General features: G+C 42.5%; 1 protein-coding gene across 1 annotated transcript in view; it reads right to left on the reverse strand.

Annotated features, from left to right (window-relative positions):
* The window catches only part of thsd7ba (thrombospondin, type I, domain containing 7Ba), a 281,240-nt gene that overhangs the window by 193,208 nt on the left and 60,841 nt on the right, over positions 1–27,191 (reverse strand). Inside the window, exon 3 of the mRNA XM_084085439.1 lies at positions 4,553–5,423. Within this exon, the coding sequence (XP_083941565.1) occupies positions 4,553–5,423 (871 nt within the window). The remainder of the gene's footprint in view (positions 1–4,552; positions 5,424–27,191) is intronic.

Here is a 27,191-nt window from a genome sequence, read left to right on the forward strand (position 1 = left end):
TTTTGCTAAGTGTCACTCAAAGATGTACATAGGGCTTAACCGGTTAAGAAAGTGTCCCCCCACTTTTTTATTTTTTATTTTTATTTTAATTTAACCAAATGCAAGCCTGCATACGCCAATCTGCACGGGTTCGGGCACAGAGCAGAATCCATACGCTCACTTAGAACATATGAATAAATGCATTAGTCGCATAATTACAATTTCCATTGTTTAATTTGGACAATTTAATTTGTTAGGTGTGGTGTAATGCAAGTGCCGATGCTCATTTTTAGGCGGGATTTTACTTGGTAATTAGACTGTAATTAGAAAAGCAGAATGAGGCAGAATGATTCAGGTGGGAAATTTATATTCAAGGGGCTCTAAGCTCGCGCGCATAAATGAATATGGTGATGAGATGCTGTAAATGATTTCCTCAAGCCCCCGATACGTGCTTCGTTCTTCGTTCGCACGACGGTGTCGCGCATCGAAAGTATAGCAGACCTGCAAGCTCACAACGCGCCGCGTCCGTGACGCGTTGTGAGCTTGCAGGTCTGCTATACTATCGACGCGAGCAGGAGCATAAATTGGCCTTCGTTGGAGGCACAACAGCCAAGCGATTCAGCCTGCGTTTGTGGGTAATACGGCGGTATCAAACACAATCACACCACCTTCATCTCCCTGATTATTGTCTTTTTAATCTCCACGGCCAGGCTGGACAGAGAGGATGAAGAAAGCTCCAAATCAAAACTGACAAGCGTTCCAGCAATCCAATATCGTCGCTGTCAGGCGGAAAACTTGTATCTCCATGTTTTAATCTTTGTATGTTTCTTTTTTTTTTCTTTCTTCCCCCATAAATTGATTAACACCACCTATTTTATACTTGTATACTCGTTCGATGCTGTTTTGCGCGCAAAAGCAGCGGCAAGCATGTTGCGAGCTTTAGATCGGCAAATGTCGCTATTTTTAAATATATTTCTGTAGGCGAAAATTATTTCGCCTAAATTGTAAAGTACTTGAGTACATGTACTTAGTTACTTTCCACCACTGACGGTGTCAAACATAAGACGATGATGAAAGTGATTTATGGGCTGGCATTTAGAAGATCTCAACTCCAACTACTCTCTTGTAAAGACTGTTTTCTCTTTTACTGAGGACCATCAATCAGCTGTACTGTCCTGATCACGGCCACAAAATGTAAAAGTCTTTACAGATTCAGAACCATAAAACTGTGTAATTCCAATATGGTAGAGATAAGAGGACGCATATCGTTGCTGTCAGGCCAAAACCTCTTTCTCCATATTTTAACTTGAATTAACGCCCGACATGATCATACTACAGCGTCACACAAAAGCATCAAAAGTAGCAGATCTACAAGCTTGAGCTTGTAGATCTGCTACATTTGCTACATTATGCTGTGTTCACACCGGAATAACGCCAAGTGGAAAAAAAGCTTTAATTTTCAATGTTATCTCTATGCAAATTGGCGTTTATACGCTTTTCATGAGCGTATAGAGGTTTCCACCCGACAGAGACGATATGGAATCAGATGCAGTACAGCAGGGGTCTTCAACGTTTTCAGCCCAAGGACCCCCTAGCTGAGAGAGAGATGTAGCAGGGACCCCCTACTCTATATTGTATAAAATTGTGTTTCAGATAAAAGTTTTGTTTTACTTAGTCTGCTCTTTTTTCCCTCTACACCTATACCTCTTTGTATATACCTATATACCTTGTATATACCTGAGAGCTTGTAGATCGGCTATTTTTGGCTAATGATCCCCCTCAGAAAAGAAATTCTAGGGTTCAAGTGGTTAATGTAAAAAAACGAAATCCTATCACACAAATATTTGGCGGACCCCCTATAGTAACTCTGAGGACCCCCTAGGGGTCCCGGACCCCCTGTTGAAGACCCCTGCAGTACAGTATATGTGCGCTCAATGTCTCAGCTGATACGGTGGGTTGTGAAAAAGACTGAAGTCATCTTTTCCAGGGGTTCCTAAACTTTTTCATGTTAAAGACCCCGCAAAATTTGGCCGCGAACCATCAGAAAATATTTAGTGCGGAGCGTTCGGGTGGTGCAGTGGTAAAGTCCCTGCCCACCACCATGGAGGTTGTGGGTTGGCATCCACCGTGGTGCATCCGGCTTTGTCGAGTGTCTACACACGGACACAAGTGGCCCGTGTTCGGGGGGGGGAAGCCGGGCGGGGAGGAGGGTGATAATGGTCATTGCACATACTCCTACGGGGGCTGGGGCGGCACCTGTCAGCGGGAGGAGTAGGGTGAAGGCTCTACGTCCTCCTGGTGGGGGCTCCTCACTGGCAGGTGAGTCGGTAGGATACGACAGCAGTGACAACACAGAAATGTGTGTGGGGAGGAATTAATTGGCATAATGACTAAATTGGGGAGAAAAAGGGGAGAAAAAAATAATTGGCTACTCTAAATTTAAAAAATAAAATGAAATTAAAAAATGTGCCAGGGACCCCCCATACAAGATTTGTGTTGTTAAAATGTTTAAAAAATATTCAAAATGATATCCCATTTTCCAAAAGATTGCATTTTGTGAGCTTGCCTACGTATTTTATAGAATTTAAGTAGTTAAACCTCCTCAAGGACCCCAGGGAGTCCGAGGACCTCACTTTGAGAACCACTGGTCTATACTCATTTCCATTCAAGCAGTCTGTTAATAGCATCCATTGACGACAGCTTGATGGGGTGGTGGCACGTCCAATAAAAGAGACACGGGTGACAATTTCCTCACCACATGCTATTCAAAATAGATTAAATATTATTATGTACTGTAGTTCATGCTCAGAGAAGAGGCATGTGTGTGTGTGTGTGTGTGTGTGTGTGTGTGTGTGTGTGTGTGTGTGTGTGTGTGTGTGTGTGTGTGTGTGTGTGTGTGTGTGTGTGTGTGTGTAACACGTACTTGTGTAATAGTGTATGAGTGCAAGTCGTTGCTGCCTGTCTGTCGGGCAAAACCTTGTATCTCCACATCTATCGATAACACAAATCTTCTCTTCCGGGGGGTCCCTGACTGTCACAAAATATTTACAGATGTGGGTCCGCGGGCAAAATCCATATTCGTGTAAGGGTCCTTGGAATGAAAACGTTTGAGAACCACTGATCGTGTAGATCTGCTATTTTTGCCATCGAAAATGGTAATTATCAATTTCCATCTATAAGGACGTGCCCAAAATAGAGATGCCAGGTTGACTGTCTGTGGATTTTTACAAATGTAACCAATGAAAAAGTACTAGAGCTTGTGACTAAATAACTAGTCTTCTTTTTTTCTTCCATTTCCTGAAAAGTAAAGGTTTTTTACATACAAGGTTTCCACCTGACACTGACGAGTGTGTGTGTGTGTGTGTGTGTGCCTGTGCGTGTGTGTGTGTGCTTGTGTGTTTTAATACTGAGACAAATCCATTGCTATCAAACCTAAATACCAGCGTTAGCCGGAACAGCGGGCCTTACGAGGTTTGACATTTACCACAATAGTAGCGGCATTACCATGCAAATAGGCCACGGCAAACACAGGCTCACACATCACTTTACCATAATTGAAAAGTTAACAGGCATAAAATAATTACCGCTTCGTTTTCCCCCAGCCCACCTCCACAGTAAAAAACCACCATGCAAAGTGTTGGTGAGTGACCCTCGTTTATCCACAAGTCGCATTAGGGGACCGAAGGGAGCATGGAGACACGATATGATAAACAAACCTCCAACACATTCACTGTTCACCTGTTCACGGCGCGTCCGTTCGGAGGAGATTAACACGACTAAGCTCTTTAATCATATCTGATTCACGGGCCTGTTCCCCAAAACAGCCTGCACGCCAATTATTCTTTTCATACAAAGCGGCTGCTTCTTCTGCACGTTGGTTTAAATCTGGGATTTACTCCTGATTTTAAGACCTAAGATTTGAATCGCTTAAAGACCCCATTATACTTTGTTGACAGATCCGATCTTGCAGATCAACAAGATCACAACATGTTGCAAGGCTTTGTGAGCTTGTCGATCTGCTATTTTCGCCAAATATTCGCCTAGGCCCAGAAGTGGGACACAGTAAACTCACAGTAAACCCTGTAAACTAATACATACTAGTTGAACAGGGCTATGTACTAGGTCTGCTCTTTTTTCCCCTTCTACACCAAATCTCAACATGGCATCCATTCATGCCTACCTCAACATGGCATTCATTCATGCCTACCTCAACATGGCATCCATTCATGCCTACCTCAACACGGCATCCATTCATGCCTACCTCAACATGGCATTCATTCATGCTACCTCAACATGAAGTTCATTCATGCTACCTCAACATGGCATCCATTCATGCCTACCTCAACACGGCATCCATTCATGCCTACCTCAACACGGCATTCATTCATGCCTACCTCAACATGGCATTCATTCATGCCTACCTCAACATGGCATTCATTCATGCCTACCTCAACACGGCATCCATTCATGCCTACCTCAACATGGCGTTCATTCTACCTCAACATGGCGTTTGTTCATGCCTACCTCAACATGGCGTTCATTCTACCTCAACATGGCGTTTGTTCATGCCTACCTCAACATGGCGTTTTTCCCATCGTTCCTTGTGCAGCGGACCTGCCGGGTCTGGTAGCCCACCTCCAGCTCCCACGACATGGGACTGGCGTGCGTGTGATGGTGGTGGTGATGGTGGTGATTATGGTGATGATGGTGGGACGCGTGCTGCTGGGCGGCGTGCCGCTCGACGGTGTTGTTCTCCTCGGTGCCGTTGCTGAAATTGAGCGTCGTCCTCCCACTCGGCAGGACGCCCTTGTGATGCGGCAGCCGACACTCGCTCCAGGGCCCCACCTTAAGGCTGTAGCGGTACTCGCCCTCCCCCGCGGGACAGTCCACGTGGGCGGAGCAAGTCCTGATCTGGGTCAGGTTGGGGCAGCTGGAGCCTCCGTACATGGGCGTGGCCAGGACGTGGCGGGTCCGGTGCTGCAGGCCGGCGGCGCACGTCCTGCTGCAGCCCGACCACGAGGTGAAGTCCGACACCACGCAGTCCTGAGGGCAGGGGATGAGGCACGCCTGCTCCACGGCCGGCCTCTGCGAGAAGAACTCGCATATCCTCGTGGCGACCGACGTTCCGTTGGAGGTGCGGGCGCACCGCACCCGGCGCCTCTGGATGCCGTGCTGCGCCGTGACGCAGTCGCCGGCGGTCCGCAGCTTGAGCTCGTTGGAGAAGAACGGGACGAGGACGCAGGCGCCCCAGTCGGACACGTCCCACTCGAACAGGTTCTGGTGCCACTCGCAGACCCGGAAGCAGTGGCGCTGGCTCTCGGGCTTGTCGGTGTGCTGGCAGTGCGAGTGGTGGGTGGTCCAGCCCTCGGTGTGGACGCACCACACCGTCCTGGTCTGAAGGCCCCCGGAGCCACACTCCTCCCCTATGCACTGTCCCCACTGACCTGGAACATAAATAAATAAAATATTTATTTTCATTAAATCAGGGTTTCTCAACCTTTTTGGTGCTATGGGCCACCAGCATAATTTTGAGCAATCCTCAAGGACCACACCAACCCACCTAAGATGACATAACATAACACTCTATTTTATTCATCTGTTTTGATTAATATTAATGATCTTTAAAGCAGGAGTAAAAAAATGTGCAGATCTACAAACTCACAAGGTGTGACACATATCAAGCCGGTTGAGAAACAGTGCATTAAACATTAAACAATAGCAGTAAAGCTTTAGAAAGACATTCAAGTTTGTTTCCGGCTCCCACACAGATTGCAATCAAGCCCAATTAAAGGCTGTTCACTTAACCTTCACGTTTGCCTTATTCATGAGGAGGAAGGAAAGGGCTACGAAGCAATCAACCCAGTAGTCGGCAATACACATTTTCTTGTTGATAAAGCACCAGATTCAACTTAAATTCGAGAAAAAGCTGATGGATATTCTTTCTGCGTTCCGCGCGTGCATTCACCCTGCAGCACAATTACATTTGCAGTTCAATCAGGCCTAGAATTAAGATCTCTCATTCCTTTGCTGAGCTGAGAAATTAAGCTTTGTCAATTTCCATCTCCAGGCTCTCCAGTGCGATATTAGTTTAAGCCAATTATTTAACCACACACCGCCAAACCCGTCACATGCAAATCCAATGAGGCGGCAACCCAGGCCCGCGAGATGTTTATATGGCCTCAACGCATAGATCCACAAGAGAAATACAAGTTTTCGTTGTTGATTAACCCCCGTGGGGTTTGCATGGATGTAATTAAACTCTAGATGAGGTATTGAAAAATGCCTGCCCACTGTCATTCCGATAAGATCTGCACACCCTGCAGATTTTTATCTTAAACATGGAGGGATTCTTCCACGGTTCATACCAGAAGGATGGATGACACTGTTCTGTGGAAAACACAGAGCGCAAGCGGCCTTCGGCGTGAATTTATGCGCCGGTCGGACAAGGCTTCTTTTGAAAATCAACGTAATACTGTATAGAATCATACATTTAAGATACTATACTATTAGCGTGGTTGGATTTGTTGGACTTCACACTGCAACATTGTCCAAACCAGTTGAGATGAACAATTACGCTACAACCTTACAAAAACATTGTTAATATGCAATTTAACTGTAATTGGTGGTACAAGTATCCTTTGCCTGTATATACAGTACATTCAAGTCAAGTCGGGTCTCAAGTCCAAGTCTCGAGTCCACAGTCCGCACCACAAAATAATGTACGGTACCTCACTCTTTTATAGAGTAAACTTGTGATGTGACAATAAAATTGAACTTTGAGTAAACCAAGATTGTGTTCAGACAGAGCAGATTCCCTGAGAAGCATTTCCAGACAGTATTTATTACTGAAGAAACAATGACACATTCTTGGTATTCTGCTGTTTGCTTTCTGTTCTCCAATTCTCAGTAGTAGAAATCCTCTTTCTCACAACATAACTTATTAATGAAATCGTTTGAGCCTTTAGGGAAAGAATGTGAGAAAAATTCAAAGGGCATCATTGTGCTTTCTGTTTTCAACCTACGAAAGAAGGTACTTGTGATGTTCAGAAGGATTCAGTGTTCAGTTCAGGGTTCAGTTCCTCTAACTCAGATTGTCAAACACATCTCAGGTCCTGGACCGGATTAGTCATAATGTGACTTCATGCAGATCAGATTATTTTTTATTAACCCATTAAGACCGGAGGCCGATACAAAGACAGTTTTCTGAAAACTTATGTTGCTATGTCAGTGGTTCTCAAACCAAATTTCATGTCAAGGACCCCCAAAATGATATGTATTTGGCCACTGACCCCCATTTCAAAATATTTTGTTCCAGGGACCCCAAGGAGCAAAGATTTGAGTAAAAAAAAATCTATGTATTCGAGGATTTGTACACATTTTCCAGATTTTTCAAAAATAACAGATCTACTAGCTCATAGTGCGGCACAAAATGATGCGCTGTGAGCTTGTAGATCTATAGCCAAAGTATAAAATAATTAAAGTAGCTAAATATGCGTGTGCCTGCCTGCCTGCGTGCGTGCGTGCTCCCAAAGCCTTTTTCCACCTGCTCTCACGTCTCTGTGCTCTAACTACAAAGTGTTTAATTTAATGCATTTTGTCTCAGCTAATGAAGAGGATTGACTAGAGCAGCAAGCATCACTTTTAATGGAGGATTCTTACCAAAAAGGTTGAATTATTACTTTGGGCCGGTGATTCCAACCCAACCTGTGGGCCGTAAGGATATTTCAAGTGGGCCCCCAAATATTTGGAAAAAAATGCAAAAAGATGTTATTGATATCAATATAACAAAATGAATGGTAAAAATAAAATGTCAAGGTATATATATATTTAGTCCCTGGAACTAAATATTTTGAGATGGGGGTCAGCGGACAAATACATATCATTTTGGGTGGTCCTTGACATGAAAGCAGTTTGAGAACCACTGATATTATAGCAACATATGTTTTTTCTTTTTTTAAACTGTTAAGATTTAGAAGACATTTGTAGAATCCCCAGAAGCAAAGATTTGAGTTAAAAATCATTTAAAAAAATATAAAAGATTTACAAATGTTCACAATTTTTCTAAAGAAATAGCAGATCATAGCGCGGCTATGAGCTTGTAGATCTGCTATCTTTGAATAGCCAAAGTATAAAATAATGGTTATAGCTAAAATCTAAAAGGACACAGATGCGTTCCCGGTCTTAATGGGTCAATCTATTTCAGCATGCCAACTTTTTAGGAAGAGAAAGGCTGTAGTTTATGTAGCTTGGGATCCCCCAACAATGACGTCATTGGTAGGCAGGTTTCTGAACTGTCCAACCAATGACTCAGTGAGACACAGAGCGAGTAGACATTGTGCCATCTTATAATAAGCATTACTATTTAAGCATTAGTTATAATAAACATGTCTCACATAGGCCTGTTTGAATCAAGTAGGAGCTGTCAATTGCGTTCAGTTTTAAGAGAAGAGAGAACAAGTCAGTATTATGATGTAGCACTTCACAGTTCCACTCAATTCAAATGTTGAAGAATTCTTCAACTGCAAACCTTGAAAAGATCCCCACAGTCCAGGTAGACAGACACCTTCGTCTTTGTAATGACCCGGCACTGCCTCTGGCATCTAATCCATGAACGTCATTCAGAAACACATTTGAAAATAAGGATGAATCTTTCAAAATTCTTTAAAAAAAATACCCCAAAAAAAGAAGAAGAAAGAAGAAGGAAGAAACATTGATCAAATGGATAATACACAAGGACTCTACCAGAGACAAGGATTGTGGGAAGGACATCTGACACAGAGAAGAGAGATTATATAAAACTTTTGAAGACCCGTGTTTTGAGCCAATAGGGCTAATACTGATAAATGTAAAGGGAGGGTCATGGCTGATTTAAGCAGTCACACCTGGTCTGAATCAAACTTGCATTCAGAGTTGGGTGTGACTACACAGTACACTGGATAAACCAGCTACCTCAACACACACATTTGAACTAATTGTCTATGACGTACTATACACGATGCATTTGATTTGGTAGTGTCAAGGTGGTCTTTTTATCATCTGTATGATATTGTGAAAATAACCGATCTACAATAATCCCCAAAATGCCGAAATGTCGCCATATCACAAAAAGGATTTGGTAAATTCCATGGCTGCCGTCTCTGGATCTGGTTTGGCTTTTCCAGGGAATCCAGGAAGTCTGCCTGCTTCCACGCAGATATTTATTCTCAAGTAAGCGTGTCAAACAAAGTTGTTGTTTCAGCTATTACTTCTTCCACCATTGCTGGAGTCAACACACTGGACAGTCGGTCAGTGCGCTCACTCAGTGCACCTATAGGGCGCAGTGCACTGAACTTTGACCACAGTGCACACCAGCACTCTCAGTGCATATTTCCAAACTCACCCAATATGACCGCCCATGTCCGTGTGTCCCTGAGCGTGCCCATGTCCATCTGTGCTTCATAGTGAACCACACATCCATCTATTCTAGGAGTTCCGCACAGCAATCATTTGTTTGTGCCCGTCTGTGTCTTTTATTTGGTGAATATAATGTTTTGCTCATGAGCTGGGCTTTGCACAGAGAAAGGCTTCTCATGGAGACCAGCACCAGATGTACTGTAACTTTGATGTCTTCCACTGTATGCAAAATCTTATAGTCTGTGATTATTAAACACATTTTGTCTTTAGATGTGAAAGGGTGTCAGATTTCAAACGCTCTTCAAAGTCTTCTAAAGTGTATGGAAGATGTGAGAGAGTGTCAGACTTTAGTCTTTTAAAAAGTGCTTAAAAAATAGTTTGAAGCAATTCTGTGGTATAGGCATAAAGGCATGTCAAGTAGTCTGTTAGGTTCTTGGAAATAACGAACTTGCTGCCATCTGTCATCTACCATTGAGCCTGTCACAGTATGTTAACGTTTTGATTTCTGTTCTAAGAGTACAGTATATCCCTGTGTGTCAAAGAATAGATTTCAAAATACTATAAAGCTTGAAATGGTTTAGGTCCAAAATACATTTCTGATCTTGTGCAATAACGTGAACGATCTAGATCTCTCAGGTCATCTGGGAAAGGTCTGCTTTCTGTCCCTACAACCAAAAATAAACGTGGGGAAGCAATATTTTGTTTTTATGCACCACATATCTGGAACAGACTCCCAGGAAAGTGCAGGTCTACTGCCACTCGTATTTCTTATAAAACACAACTAAAGACCTGTCTGTCTTTTTCTGTCTCTTCTGCTCTGTAACTATATCTGTTATTTTTTACTTTTGTTTTATGCATCCTAATGTCATTGTATAATTGTGTTTCCTTTGCTTGATGTTCTGTGTAAAAAAACATTGAATTGCCTTGTTGTTTAAATGTGCTATACAAATAATACCATGCTTTGCATTGCCTATAACTGCCACTACTGGCCTGCTCCGCAAAGCAGTGGTTCTCAACGTGTGAACTTGGGGACCCCTCGGGGTCCTTGAGGGGGTTCCAGCTAGGGGACGTCCTCAGCAAAATGATTGATAATTAAAGGAACCAAATGGATCCTTGCCGGTCTGTACCTCTGAGGGTGTACAAGATGGAACCAAATGGATTACGGGTCCATTTGGTTCCATTTGCACACCCACAGAGTTACGGGGGTCCATATGGCCTGAAGCAGGGGTAGAGGCAACCTTAGGCACGGGTGCCAACATTGGCCTCAGAGGGAGGGTGGTCAGTCGTGCTGTTTTAGTCTAGTTTTAGTCGACTAAATATCATAAGGTTTTAGTCGACAGTTGATTTAGTCAACCACATTTTTGGGGGGGCGGGCCGTGATGGCATCGAAATGATTTTCACTTGGCTGCATGCCGAAAATAGCCAATTTACAAGTTCACAACGCGTTGTGCTACGACACGTTGTGAGCTTGTAGATCTGCTATTTTCGGTCTGTGACACCCGCACCACCCATGATGATGACTTTCTACTGGATCTCTTCTCCTCTAGTCCCTCCCAAACATTTTAGTCTAGTTTTAATTTGTTGCCGAAATTGTCAGTATATTTAATCATAGTTTTAGTCATCATAGCTTAGTTTTTATTTAGTTTTCGTCAGTGAAAAAAAGGAAGTCAACAGACGAAATCAACACTGGTTATAACCAAAAAGTATCATTTTTTGAGCAGTTAACGTGGTGATTTCACTCAGCTGGAGGTCAAAGCCTATGCATTCTCTCTCCTAGCAACTCACTTGTGTTTATCTCCTGTTATATCTCTGGCTGTCAGATGCTTTTGTTGGCTAACCTTGACTGAATTGGGTTACAAAACTCTGCTTAGAAAGAAAACTGCTTAGAAATGCATGCTTTGCAACTTCACTAAACCCCCCGTCTCCTCGGGGAAGTAAAGGCTGGGCAGTAAATCAAACATTCCAACAACATCATAGACATACGTATTCCATTGAACAGTATAAAAGAAAATGCAATATCTAGTTACTCAAAGTATTCTCTTTGTCCATGTTGCACCAGCCTGGTCATCGAGAGCAGGTAGGGGGTTCAGCGTCTTGCTCAAGGACACTTCACGTCAACACGTAGCCATGCAGGTAGAGCCGGGAATCCAATCCATTCCAAGACGGCCGTCTGAACCACTGGTGCCCCTTCTCTGTCTGTCTGTCTGTCTGTCTGTCTGTCTGTCTCTCTCTCTACACCACTGGTTCTCAAAGTGGGGTCTGGGGACCCCCAGGGGTACTTGAGGGGGTTCCAGGGGGTCCCCAGCTAAATGATGGATAGGAACCAAATGGACCCTTATGGGTCTGTAACTCTGAAAGCGTACAAATGGAACCAAATGGACCCTAACGGGTCCATTTGGTTCCATTTGTACACTCTCAGAGTTAAATTAGCATTGATTTTACTATATAAATTGGGGTCCCAGAGATGGAAATGCCATTAAATGGGGTCTGCAGCGTAATGCATCTCAAACTGGGGGTCCTTGACATTAAAATGGTTGAGAATCACTGCTAGAGCCGTAAAAAATCTTCTCTTATGGGGGTCCCTGGCTTATCTTTTCAAATGGGGGTCCGCGGGCTAATAAGTGTCAATTTGGGGGTCCTTGACATGAAAAAGTTTGAGAACCACTGCTCTACACACACAGACGCACACGCACACGCACACACACACACACACACACACACACACACACACACACACACTTTTAATTGCCTCTCTACAGTATTTGGAAATTAGTGTGCTAGGAAGCAAGCACTGATATAGAAAAATCTAAAAATAATTCATAACCTTTTATAGCTGGACATACTGCAATAATGTGTGGTCGTCACAGAGTCCCACGTCACATCGTGTCCCTCTGCACACACACATGCACTACCAGGTCCTACACAAGTAGACCAGTCACAGAAGAACCATGCAAGGATAACAAGGTTTGTGACCTTTGTTATGCCATTGTCGCAGGATGTCCCGCCCATTATGACATGCCCACCCAGAATAGGGAGGTGATGGGGTTCAAGTGGTTAATCTATTAAGACCGGGAATGCATCTGTGTCATTTTAGATTTGAGCTACAACTTATAATAACATTAATTCATACTTTGGCTATTCAAAAATAGCAGATACACAAGCTCATAGCGCGGCACAGAGTGCCGCGAACATTTCTGCAAATCTTTGAATACATATATTTTTTGTAACAACAAAACTCACAACTCACAACTCACATCTTTGCTTCTGGAGGTCCCTGGAACTAAATATTTTACAAACGCTTTGAAAGATATATATTCAAAGATTTGCACACATTTTCACGATTAAAAAAAAGTGAAAGTCCCAATCAGATCTACAAAATCAGATCTACAAGCTCATAGCGCTGCACCGAGTGCTATGAGCTTGTAGATCTGCTATTTTTGAAGAGCCAAATAAATCTTAAAATGACACAGATGCGTTCCCGGATTGAATAGGCCAGGGGTCTTCAACGTTTTCAGGCCAAGGACCTCCTAGCTGAGAGAGAGATGAAGCAGAGACCCCCTCTATATTGTATAACATTTTGTTTGAGATAAACTTTTGCTGCTCTTTTTTCCCTCAAAACCTATAACTCTTTGCCAAAAATAGCCGATCTACAAGCTCACAACGCCTCGCGCTGCGAGGCGTTGTGAGCTTGTAGATCTGCTATTTTTGGCCAAAGTTCTCCTCAGAAAAGGGATGCTAGGGTTCAAGTGGTTAATGTAAAAAAACTAAATCATATCACACAAAGATTTGGCGGACCCCCTGTAGTAACTCTGAGGACCCCCTAGGGGTCCCGGACCCCCTGTTGAAGACCCCTGGAATAGGCTAAAGCGGAACAACTCGGAAAAAATGAATGCAACCGACAGCTCAGTGTTTGCTCACTTGATTCAAACAGGTCAAGAACAGCCTGGCTTATACCTCCACAGAAGCACATAACGGACACAATAGTACACAATACGCCAACTCAAACACTGCATTGCAATGTGTGTGTCTTTGTTAACCCATTAAGACCTGAGGCCGCTTCAAAAAAAAATCTAAATCCTAACAGTTTTTCGGAAAAAAATATAAAAAAATAATTTTCACGATTTTTCAAAAATAGCAGATCTACAAGCTCGTAGCGCGGCACTCGGTGCCGCGCTATGAGCTTGTATATCTGATATTTTTGAATAGCCAATGACATCTAAAGTGACACAGATGCGTTCCCGGTCTCAATGGGTTAAAGAACTGTATATGTAACTTACCATTGATAGATTGGACAGCGAGGCCACACCGTTATGAGACGATGTTAGCCTTGTTAAATAACGTGGGGGAAAAATATTTCACTGTATGCTTCGCCTTTCTAAAGTTGCATTTCAATAAGGAAATGCAGGGGGAAAAAAAACACCGAGGCGTAATCAACATTAAGAAATTTCATGCCCACAATTGGTGACCTTGTGCCTGCCATTTGTGGAGATTCAGAAAATCACTGCGTTATTCAAACATCTTGAAAAGAGTGGCTGAAGACATTTAATTAATATATCAGCCCAGTTAATTTAGCTTCCCTTTTCCTTCAGTGCTATAACCCCCAAAACAACGTGACGGATGCAGATCGCAATCAGAGAGATGAGATCATGTTCGACGATTAATTTGATTACCTACGTGCGGTCACATTCGCTTCTCATCCGGAGTCACTGGGCTTTTTCTGTGCCACTGAACTAATAATTTGTTTCGTCTTTTTCATAATTGGAATTAAATTGATATAATAATGAGATCCTGGCGCCGGCAAATTGCTTTCAAATGACAACTGAGTGAAAACAGCTTTGTGCTCTCCTTTGAAAGGTGCATCAGTGGGAGCTTGCTGTTAACTCTGTGCTCCCCAGGCCAGTGACCACCGTGGCTCCGGCGCCCGCTTTCAAGCTGTTGCTTTTCTGCTTAACCCATTAAAGACCGGGAACGGGAATCTCCGTCGTGGTTATTCTGCATCTCTGGCTTTTCAAAAATAGCAGATATACAAGCTCATAGCGCGGCACCAAGTGCCGCGCTATGAGCTTGTATATCTGCTATTTTTGAAAAACATTTGTAACTCAAATCTTATTGCTTCTGGGGGATTCTATGTCTTCAGCAGTTCTTTTGAAAACACTTATGTTGCTATAATATCAGGGGTTCTCAAACTGTTTCATGTCAAGGACCACCCAAAATGTTCCAGGGACCCCCCAAAAGCAAAGATTTCAGTTATAAATGTTCGCTTTAAAAAACTATACATTCAAAGATTTGACAAAACCTTTCACGATTTTTCAAAAATAGCAGATCTACAAGCTCATAGTGTGGCACTCGGTGCCGCGCTATGAGCTTGTATATCTGCTATTTTTGAAAAGCCAAAGATTTTTTTTTTTTTAAATGACACCGATGCGTTCCCGGACTGAATGGGTTAAGAGGGCAATATTTCAAACTGCTGAATTGTTTCATAGTTCATCGGAGCATATCATTGACTTTATGCGTCCCAGGTGTGCAATACTAATGGAGACTTCCAGTGGTGGCTCCATTGGTGCTTCGCGCATTATCATAAGTGCTACTTGCCCACTTCGTATTCAGGGCCGGTACGACGCAATAAACAAAATGGGAAAGGGGAAAGTGATGACAGCGCACGAAGGCCCAGGATGTAACAATAAGTGATTTGTTCCTGCAAATTGTGTTGATTCATGAGACCAAAAATAGGCGCTATACGGAGTGCATAACAACTTTTAAACAGCATCGAGCTCAGGTGTGGGGAAACACTGAAATGATTTTTATTCCTGAGGGAGGTGACCGCAGGGTTGGGTTTTCCTGGGGGGGTCCACGTCTCTCTGGTCATTCATTTTTATGATACAACTGGTGGGGATGTGTTTTTATCCCTGCTTCTGGTCAGCCTGAATTACTATAAATACATGCATTTCTATTTTCGGAAATGCCAACGCGTCGCTTTGCAATGTGTTGTGAGCTTGTAGATCTGCTATTTTAAAAAAAAAATAAACATACAAGACAAACTTGTGAAATGGGACGTACTGCATAATGAGTATTTGGTACTTTAAGCACATTTTTATACCAATTTTTTTACTCAAGTACATTTTGAATTCCAGACTTTTACTTGTACTTGTACTTCTACATTGCAGTATTGATACTTTTACTTAAGTAAACAATTTGAGTACCTTTTTCCACCACTGCCTCCTCTGTTCCACCTGAGCACCCTCTCACTTCACCTTCCACTGTGGTCACTGATGGCATTATTTCATGCTCACCCACACTTGTATCAGCAACGCTTTGGTACAGCAGGGGCAATTTCCAGCTATACCAATACGTGTGTGTGTGTGTGTATGTGCGTGCGTGTGTGCGTGCGTGCGTGTGTGTCCGTGATTTATGGAGGTGCGATTGAGAGTGATTCTTCTGACAGTGGAGCCCGCCAACACAAGCACGCACGCTCTCTCTCGCTCTCTATCTCTCTCTCTCTCTCTCTCTCTTGTATATCTCCTAAACACTGAATAATCAGCTCTCCATCTGTCACCATCAGCTGCTCTCTTGCCCCGATTTATGCTTCTGTCGTCCGACAGTTGAAAATAGCAGATCGACAAAAATAGCAGATCCGCGTCGTGAACTTGTAGATTAGCTATTTTTGGCACGCAACAGGTTGGATGACGAAGTTTATAAGGGCTTTTTGCGTGTGGAGCGACACAGCGCCCGCATACCAGCTTGCATCCGTGCGGGTCCCACTCCGCTCCTCATTTGAATAGACGGTACATAGTTCTAAAACCTTTTTGTGTCAAGGACCCCCAAATTGATATATATTTGGTCGCAGACCCCTATCTGAAAGGTTTTGTGCCAGGGACCCCTAAAAGAGAACATTTGTGTTAAAAAATTTAGAATTACTAAAATGTTCGATTTTCTTCAAATAGCCTTTATGTTTTTTTTTCTCAAAAATAGCAGATGTACAAGCTCACAGCATGGCACAAACAATGCGCTGTGAGCTTGTAGATCTGCTATTTTTGAATAGCCAACATATACAGTAAATCGATAAAGTGGTTCAAAAGATTGTGATGCTACTTTAGCTGGGGACCCCCCAAGGATCCCAGGGGGTCCCCGGACCCCACTTTGAGAACCGATGGCATAGAACAGGGGTCTTCAACAGGGGGTCCAAGATCCCTAGGGGGTCCTCAGAGTTACTACAGGGGGTCCCCCAAATCTTTGTGTGATAGGATTTTTTTTTTTTACATTAACCGCTTGAACCCTAGCATCCCTTTTCTGAGGAGAACTTTAGCCAAAAAATAGCAGATCTACAAGCTCACAACGCCTCGCGCTGCGAGGCGTTGTGAGCTTGTAGATCGGCTATTTTTGGTAAAGAGTTATAGGTGTAGAGGGAAAAAAGAGCAGCAAAAGTTTAGCTGAAACACAATTTTATACAATATAGAGGGGCTCCCTGCTTCATCTCTCTCTCAGCTAGGGGGTCCTTGGGCTGAAAACGTTGAAGACCCCTGGCATAGAAAACAAACTTTCAACTCCTGACGCGGCCGGGTCTGTGTGCGTGAGGCGAGCACGGACGTGACAATTTCAAGGGCTGGAGCGTGTGTGTCAGATTGCTGGTGCTGCCCCAACCTGAACTCTCGCCTCTCACTGAGATGCAAATTGAAGTACTAGGCACGTCAGTCGCTTCCCATGTGAAAAGGTTATTAAAGTCAGACTTTTTCAATTAAACAAAATCCTTCACTGGCATATTTTCCACAATAACAATTCCACATAAATGTGTTTTTTTGACAACTTCTCTAGCATTGTTTTTATTCACGAGTGTCTGCCCCTTGAGACTCGTGCCAAAATGACGCAGGCACCGGAAATGTACCGGAAACATATTTATTTATGTATAATTATGAGGTATTTTTACTTTACTGAAGTATTTCCAATTTTAAGTAATTTTACTTCTACTCCACTACATCTCAGAAGCAAATATTGTACTTTTACTCCACAAAAAAGATTTGAAAACTTGAGTTACTAGTTACTTTGCTGGTATACATTTTTATATTATAAAACAAACATTAACCACTTTAACCCTATTTTATACCTAGGTTATTTGAAAATAGCCGATCTATAAGCTCACAACACGTCGCGATGCGACCCGTTGTGAGCTTGTAGATCTGCTATTTTCAAACATTTTAGTACTTTTACTTTTGATACTTTAAGTACATTTTGATGCCAATACTTTTGTACTTTTACTCAAGTACATTTTGAATTCCGGACATTTTCCACCAATGACTGTTTCTGACAACTTGTTTTTGGTCTGTCTTTGGTCTTTGGTCTGTCTTTGGGGCGCTATAGGACTCAGAATTCCTTTTGGAGCGGTACTTCCGCTTAGACAAACAACTGTATTGACAACGTGGCTATACCAGAGGTGTCGCCAAAAGACTACTAAAATGAATGTTACACAGTATGACTTTAAAATCGGGCTCAGGGAGACGACAGACAGACTGTCGTCTCCCTGAGATGCTGAAGCCCACGGCTGCTACATTCCTGCTGCTTCCTTCTATAGTATAGCAGGCTCACACTACAGGAGGGCACCCGGTCCCTGCAGGGGTCCCCAGTATATTTACTATTCTATCATCATCCTGATTAAAAAGAGAAGGAATGTTCTTGAATACAATGCAAGCACGCACATGCACACACGCACACACACACGTACGCACGCGCACACGCACGCGCACGCGCTTCTTCAACTGTAGCAGGCTTACATTTTTTATGAGACTTATGGTAATTCCCTCTCTAGCGAACATCCCGACATCCAATCTTGAAACACTTTAAGTTGAGTGCGATAATAGCAACTGCTAAAATAAAAGCGACATCAAATGCGCCGACAACACCAGGCCGAGATTGAGAGAAATGGAGAGAAATAGACAGAGAGAGGGGGGGGGGAGAGCGATGGAGGGAGAGAGAGAGAGAGAGCTAGAGAGAGAGACAGACAGACAGAGAGAGAGGTAGAGAGAGAGAGAGAGAGAGAGCGAGAAGCACAGCAGAGGCTGTGACTCAGCCGCTTGGCAACCAGTCAACAACTTGTTCCAAGCAATGACAACTCCCAGTGCATTCATCTTCTATTTCCCTAACTAAGCCTTTGAACTCGGGCAAGAGAAGCAGCAAGCTCCTAAAGTTTCCAAGTCTTCCTGCAGGCTATTTCATGCAGATTGTGAAGGATTTTCTTGCTCATTTCTTTTTCTGCCCATGCTCCAGGGACTGTGAGCGCTGGCACAGAATCCCCAGAGTGTAAATTATGTTTACGTCCACATTTCTTTGTTACCATATATGTACAGTATCTGGCCCTATTCTGGACACAACAGGGTCTATATATTTTATTTACGGGGCCAGGCTTCCAGCATGGACCCGTATTGTTATTGGCATTATTCCATTTCTTCTTCTTCTTCTTCTTCTTCTTCTGCCGTTTTTGCCAGTTCTGGCTGAACCGTGCATACGCTTTTTACGAAACTCGGCCATATGATAGATGGTCATGAAAAACGATCAAAAAATAAATCTCACAATCTTTCGTCAAAAGGTGGCGCTATAGCACTCAGTTGAAAATGCCAACTTTGAACAGGTACAACTCATGCCTTGTTTGACCTACAGCCATGAAACTTCGATGCACACATGCGTCTCCTCATGCCTAACAACTTTCGGCCTCTGACTTTTGACCTCTGACCTTTAGATCTCCCACCATTTTGAATTATATGAAAAACAGTTAAAACCTATCTCCTCCTGGGATTTTTGAGTAATCTGCACGAAACTTTTTACACATGAACTTTGGACCTATGCCAAAAAACGTTTGCAAAATATTTTCCATACGTGAAAAAATGAAGCTTTAATGAGCCAATGAATATTGCAGTTTTATGACAATTATTCATCTGCCCCTAACACATACATGCAGACTTACCATTCTTTGAAACTTTGCAGAAATGTAAAGGGCCATTCCAAATATCACTGAAACCAATCTTACTCCAATTGGTCAAACGGGGGCGCTATAGCAATTTTTTGAAAATTGAAACTTTAAACAGGCAAAAGTCATGCCTCGTTTGGCCGACAGCCATTAGACCTGCTTACACATGTGCCTTGACTAATGAGGAACACATCTATCACGTTGACCAGTAAGCACTGCCCTTAGATTGTCCGCAATCTTGAGCAGTTTGAAAAACACTTAAACCCAGGATTTTTCAGCTATTTGCGTGAAACTGTATGATCTGTGTGATCTCCTTTTTCACAGGTTCTTGTCTGTTGGTGGCTTCTCGCTTAAATGTGTGCCCCACAACCTGAAGGTCACCAGTTCAAGCCTCACTTGGTGCAGCAACCCGATCGCCAGAGGAAACGTTCTCATTGAACGTTTTTCAGCGTTTCTCAAAATCCGTGCATAGACTACTGGAAAACCACAAATTCCGTGCATAGCCGCCTCGCATCTCCCCCATTGTGACTAAACCATTTCGGAGCCGCGCAGTCTCAAGGGAATTGTCGCTTTGTGAAGGACCACCGAGCGCGCTAAAGCGCGCGAGTTGCCGTCCTGAACATAGCGACATTCCCTTGAGCCTACTCAGCGGCGTTTGAGTTACGTACCGATAGGCACAGAATCGTAAATTTTGTTGTGGGGACTGCTCCACTTCCTGGTTTTTCCGGGTTGCGACTGGTTACGCCCACCGTGGGACTCCCCGTACATATGCACGGAATTTGGGGGTTTCTAGGCGACTATGCACGGAATGACGTGCACAAATCCGTGCAATGTATACTAATTCTCTGGCGATCAGGCTGGGTGCAGACTTCATCTAAGTTGCATTTCACACAACATGACTATCAATGAATACATCTGCAATTGTTAAAGATAACATGAAATACTTAATTGAGTGTTTTTTACATACAGCTGATCTACAATCTCACAACTTTTCAGATAGCAATGAGAGTATGTTTTTTCAATGTATAACATACTTCATTGTGAAAATAGCCAATGTACAATCTGACAACTTTTAATGGTTTGTGAGCTTGTAGATCGGCTACTTTCACTAATTTTGGTTCTGAGGAGATGTACAATTTCTTCATTGGTAAATGGTTTGTGAACGAGTGATCTTAGTGTTAGTGAAACAGGGGCTTGGGTCATGACAGAAGGCAAGAGTTTGTGATCCACCACAGACAATAAAAGCCTGGACAAAGATATAGCACTATAGGTAGTGTTGCAGCTACCTAAGAGTGCTTCATGACCGTAAGGTTGCCGGTTCAAGCCTCACTTGATGCAGACTCATTTAAGTTGAAATGCAAAAAACATGACTCAATCTATTCCGTTTCCATGGCGCTCTCTCTCTCTCTTCAATCTATTCCATTTCCATGTCTTTCTCTTCAATCTATTCCGTTTCCATGTCTCTCTCTCTGTCTCTTCAATCTATTCCATTTGTCTCTCTCTATGTCTCTTCAATCTATTCCGTATCTATTTATTTCTCTCTCTCTCTCTCTCTCTCTCTCTCTCTCTCTCTCTCTCTCTCTCTCTCTCTCTCTCTCTCTCTCTCTCTCTCTCTCTCTCTCTCTCTCTCTCTCTCTCTCTCTCTCTCTCTCTCTCTCTCTCTCTCTCTCTCTCTCTCTCTCTCTCTCTCTCTCTCTCTCTCTCTCTCTCTCTCTCTCTCTCTCTCTCTCTCTCTCTCTCTCTCTGAGGGGTGGCCATAGCTGAGTGGTTAGTGAGCCCGCCTAGGGAGCCAGAGACTCTGGTTGCCCCAGGTACGATTCTAGGCCAGGTCAGCAAATGTGTCGATGAAATGAAATTTGTCCCTGAGCAAGACTCTTAACCCCTAATTGCTCACAGGCACTCATTGGAAACAAGACCGCAAGGACTTTCATGAACTGACCTGTTAAAGGAATTATCATTTCTCTTTCTCTCTCCTGGCCCCATATTATCGCTGCTTGCAGCTATATTCTATTTTGCATTTCGCCTGCATTTCCTTGTATGTGTTAAATTAACTTGATTTGACCAATATATACTAACATGAGCCCCCTCGCATCCCTATTCTGGGCATGAACATTCAGCAAAGTGCATGGATTTTGCCTACTGTGTGTGGCCGTCTTTTTGCAATGGTTTTCAATGGGAACAGAGCTTTTTGTTACCATTGCACGGCTCTCCGCGTGAAAACGCTCCGTTCCCATTGAAAACCATTGCAAAAAGACGCCCACATAGGCAGACACAAAGTTAGGCGTGACTGTAGCCTAAAAATGTAATCCTGTTTTTGTAATCTAATAACTTTCTAGTTCAAAGCTGTATTGTGTAACTTTTTTTTTGTGATCTAATTAAATGATATGGGTGGAGCAAGCAGGCATGGGCTCTATTGGCTCAGTGGTAAAACACTTGGGCCGGAGAACCAGGTTCAAATGCGGGGTAGAACAGGAAAGTTGCATGATGCAAGCTTTAACATGACTCTATAGCTGACACCAAGATGAGGATGCAAAAACATTAACAACTTAAACCCTTCTTAAGCCCACCTACACACCAAGAAAAGCTAATAAATTAATGTATGCAAATCAGGATTACATTTTCATATTAGCGTCCAGTAGCTCGAAAACAAAAGGCTTGCTTTTTTTCTCCCTAGACCTAGGCTTTTGTTCTCCCTCATTCTTGAAGTAGCTTTTTAAAGCGATTTCTAGCCTTCAGCTTTTTTTCCTGAAGGCTAGCCAATCAGAGCACAACATGATCTGAGTAGGCGGGGATTAGCTCATTCAGCCCCCAAAAAATGGCATCCCATATCTCGCAGCAGACGCGGATATTTGCTTTAAATAACGGTTCTATACAGTATGTAACATTAGTGAAATTGGACCGGAGTTGCAACTGTACTTGGACCGCGTTGTTTCGTGCACGCCAAATCTCTTCATTTTTGGTGTATGTTGCCCTCCCCAGAATGCTGGGCTTCAAGGGGTTACAAGCAAAATGAGCTTCCAATATTCCACTCAGCTCACTCTCAGCTCACCCTCCCTCGTCAACAAACAATGCAGAAGTAGGCGAACGCTAAGTTTCTTCTCACAGGCTTGATTCAGCTAATCTCTAAATCTGCATGAAGGACAGGACAGGACAACGCGATACAGGACGAGACAGGTGTCAACATTTCAGTGTTTTAGGACAGGTACAGGAATAAATGTTGTCAGTATAGGATAGAGCAGAATTTAAAATGTTTTCAACAGGTGTGGGGGACATGGGAAAAGCCGCGTTACAAGCTTGTAGATCTGCTACTTTTGAAAAATCTTGAACATTTGTGCATCTTTGAATACATATATATTTTTGAAACAACATTTTTAACTCAAATCTTTGCTTCTGGGGGCCCTGGAACAACATATTTTGATGGGGATCGGCAGCCAAAAACATATCATTTTGGGGGTCCTTGACAAGAAAAAGTTTTAGCACCACTGATATAGCAACAATAGTTTTTCAGAAAAATTAAGACATTTGTTGAGACATTTGACAGTTAGAAATTAAAACAAATATATTCAAAGATTTGCAAAACTCGCAAAAAAAAAGCTCACAACGCTTCGCAATGCAACACGTTGTGAGCTTGTAGATCTATTTTCAATGTGCTTTTACTTTGGTACTTTGCGTATGTTTTGATGACAATGCTGTTTGTACTTTGACTCAAAAGTACAATTTTGAATACAGGACTTTTGCTTTTAACTGCCTGAGTGCCAGGATTGCCAGAATTATTTCAGAATTGATTCTGAAAAGTGCCAGAGTTTTTTTCACAGAAAACAAAAAGTGCTTAGGAAGCGAGATACAGCCTTTTTCAGTTCTAAGTTAAACAAGGAGTGGATGGAGCTGCACATCTTCAGATGATGATATCTTGGGTTCTGAACATGTTTTTCAAAAAAAAAAAAAAAAAGTTTTTTTTTTTTTTTTTTTTTACTATTTTTTCAAAAACATGTGAAACACGTTAATGGCACTCAGTGAGTTAACAGAGTGTTTCTACATTGTGGTATTGCTACAGAGTACTTCTTCCACCATCATTTAATTACAAAGCGTTGTTGTGACAAAGGACACTTGGATCTAAGCTGTCAAACTCAGCTGTAAGGCACCAGAGTTGAAGATGGATGGGTGGGTGGTGATGGTGAACTCTGCAGATGTTTGCTTGTCGTGTAGGCGTAGGAAATGTATGAGAAAACACATTTCTGGTTTTTAAAAGGTATAGAAACTATAGGAAGAAAAGGTTTACCTGGTACTTATACCTTATAACAAAATTGTCGCTGTTGGGGTGAAAACCTTGTAAAACTACATTATTATAACAATATAGGGGGGAATGTTCACCAAAAAAACAAACAAAAAAACCCCCAAAATATCAGGTCTGCAAGCTCACAATGATATTGTTTTTTATTGGCTATTTTTGCTATTTTGCACTACACTCATTACACTTTGTCATATGACAAAGTATAAAATAGGTCATTGATTTATGAGGCGGAAAAGATTAAAATGGATACATAAGGTTTTCCGCAGTACGTGTATAATATAATTTCTTCGTTTCGCTCTAGGGAAAATAGTTATTGACATAACTGTAGATATGGAAATGATACTTAACACGTTTATTAGAAAGCAAAACAGAAGTGCTGAGCTTTTGTTCCTCTCTTCTTGATTAGGTTTCCAGATTGGATGTTATGAAGTGAAAAAACAAACCAGCCATATTGTAGCTGAAGTAATTGATTTGGACTCTGATCCTATTCAAAGCAATTAAAGAGCTGTGCTATGAGCAGCAGAGTGTGAAACACATCACCATCATGAGTGGACGGTAACAAAGTACATTTTTGGAGTATCTCTACTTTAACCCATTAGATCCTCGCATCTCATTTTAGATTTCTTTGGCTTTTTTTTGCGATTTTTGCAAATCTTTGAATATATTTGTTTTCATTTGTAACTGTCAAATGTCTCAACAACTGTCAAATATCTCAACAAATATTGTTATAAGGTACAGATGTGCCACTTCAAAACTTCACACGTTACTGTTCTTTCCCTGAAAGTGCCCTGAAAATGCATGTTTTCCTCCCTTTTCTGCCCTTAAAATGCACTGTTTTGCCCCTGAAAAGAAGTTGTCACTACACCCCCCCATTTTTCCCTTCAACAGACACCCATATACATGAGAACAAAAGAATGTGTGTTGAAGGTGGTGTCAGACTCATTATGAGGCGAAAGGTGATTTGACCAGTTGCTCAAATTAATTAGCATCATAAAAGCAGTGATCATCAAAATAATTCACCATTTTAAATGCCCTTCTTTGTCCCTCTTATTGCCCTGGGAATCCCCTGAAAATTTACTGTCTTGGCGATGGCAGGACATGTGAAGTTTTGAAGTGGCACATCTGTATAAGTACAAGGTAAACATTTTCTTCCTATAGTTTCTATACCTTTTTAAAAACCAGAAATGTGTTTTCTCATACAGTACATTTCCTACGCCTACACGACAAGCAAACATCTGCAGAGTTCACCATCACTCACCAGTCACCACCCACCCATTCATCTTCAACTCTGGTGCCTTACAGCTGAGTTTGACAGCTTAGATCCAAGTGTCCTTTGTCACAACAACGCTTTGTAATTAAATGATGGTGGAAGAAGTACTCTGTAGCAATACCACAATGTAGAAAGACTTAAAAGTAAAAGTCCTGTATTCAAAATTGTGCTTGAGTCAAAGTACAAAAAGCATTGTCATCAAAACATATGCAAAGTAATAATCCAAATGCAAAAGGTAACTAGTAAATAAAGTGGAGTATAAAAACTGTACAACATTTGCTTCTGAGATCTACAGTAGTCTAGTGGAGAAGAAGTACAAAGTATCAAAACAAAATACTCAAGTAAAGTAAGAGTACCTCAAATCTGTTCTTAAGGACAGTACTTGAGTAAGTCGTGTACTTACTCAAGCACTGTAGTTACTTTGCACCACTGTTTGTCACAACGCTTTTTAATTAACTGATACCACTGCCACTGGGGCGTCCTTAGGTACGGAGGCGTCCTACGCACCCACACTTCCATCACACTTCATTTATGAGCGGCGAGAAAGATGCATCCTTAATTACAACATTTCAGGTAAGATTATCTTCAGTCGGTCAATGCATCTCCAGAGGGCCCTGAATCAGCTCGTTACAGCCCAGATGTTGTGAGGAAGTTGTGAGGAATTCAGGATATCGTTAGCCTGGGATCCCGAGTCAAATAGGAGGCTGGTCAGACTGATAAGCGAAGTGAGAAAAAAATATCTGCCGAATGTAGTGAGTCGGGCAGAAACCTCTCATTTCCATATTCCAACTTTTCAAGTTTTTTCGTAAAATTGCGCCCCTACTTGATCATCCTACAGCGACATGCTTCGATACTTTTCACACAAAAGTATCGAAAGTAGCAGATCTGCAAGCTCGAAACGTGGCGCGAAGCGACGCGCTTTGAGCTTGTAGATCTGCTACTTTTGCACTGTTTTTGAGTTTGAATCCTGAAAAGTAACAGTTTTGGACCAGTTTTCCACCCTACAGAGACAAGATGTGTGAGTAAAAATTAATTCTGAATGATGACAAAACGGTGGCTGTGCGGAAGGAGGAACTGCTTCAACAGCAGAAAGCAGAACCCCCCCCCCCCCTCCCCCCCAGAGCACGCCTTGCTTTCACAACACAAAATGATTCGCAGCTTTTGGTGAGATTTCCAAATCTATATTGGTTTGAATAGTAATCACTGATTACTGATGAACGTTAATATCCCCCCTTAACGTTCATTAACCACTTTAACTCTACTGTATTATACTTTGTTGACCAACAGAGTCCCCCAAGGGACTCTACTAGGCCCTGTCCCCCCCCCCCCCCCTGCACCAAATATCATTGCAGAAAATAGCGGTTCATACAAGCTCTCAACGCGCCGAATGTTCATCCCAGAATAGTATGCTTAAGTGAAAATATGACACTACAGTGTGAGTGTGTGTGTGTGTGTGTGTGTGTGTGTGTGTGTGTGTGTGTGTGTGTGTGTGTGTGTGTGTGTGTGTGTGTGTGTGTGTGTGTGTGTGTGCGTGTGTGCGTGTGTGCGTGTGTGCGTGTTTCTACCACTGCCTGTGTAATGAGGTATAGTCACAGAGGTATGGCGCTCCCCCCGAAGGATAAGAGCATCAAAAACGCAGCTTTTAAACAGCCCTCACTAATGAATTTCCCCCCAGGGCACGATGCTACAAATGTCCCCAATGTACCTCTGTTATAATTTATACCACTCAGCCCTCACGGCCTCCGTGCCAGATTCACTTGTTTATACGAACAATGCTCAATATCTACAAAAAACAAAAAAGGCTATAGTCCCAAATACATTTATATTATATGCCCTGTGCGTTATTGACTACCTTCTAGGCTATGATTTATTAAAAAATCGATATCGCACTTAATCATGCAGAGGATCATTTTAATATGTGCATTATACACTTCTAAGTGTGTAATCAATCATCTTTTTGTCAGTGGCCTCTGCGCTTTGTATGAAACTACTTCAGAGAGTTAGAGAACGCCATGCGGTAGAGAGAGTCTGAACTCAAATTGCACAACGGGTTGCCACGTACACAAAAAATAAATAATGGTGCTAACTGGAACCGAAACTGGTTCTTCAGAACGATGCCATAGAACAGTGCTTCTCAAACTTTTTCATGTCAAGGACCCCCAAATGTATACATATTATCCCACGGACCCCCATTTGAAAAGATATGGCAGGGACTCCCAAAAGAGAACATTTTTAAGACTATAGCAGTGATTCCGAACCATTTTAATTTCAAGGAACCCAATTTGATATGCATTAGTGGGCCATGG

Source organism: Gymnoscopelus microlampas (assembly GCF_963454915.1).
Source record: "Gymnoscopelus microlampas genome assembly, chromosome: 17".
In the NCBI taxonomy this organism is placed as follows: domain Eukaryota; kingdom Metazoa; phylum Chordata; class Actinopteri; order Myctophiformes; family Myctophidae; genus Gymnoscopelus; species Gymnoscopelus microlampas.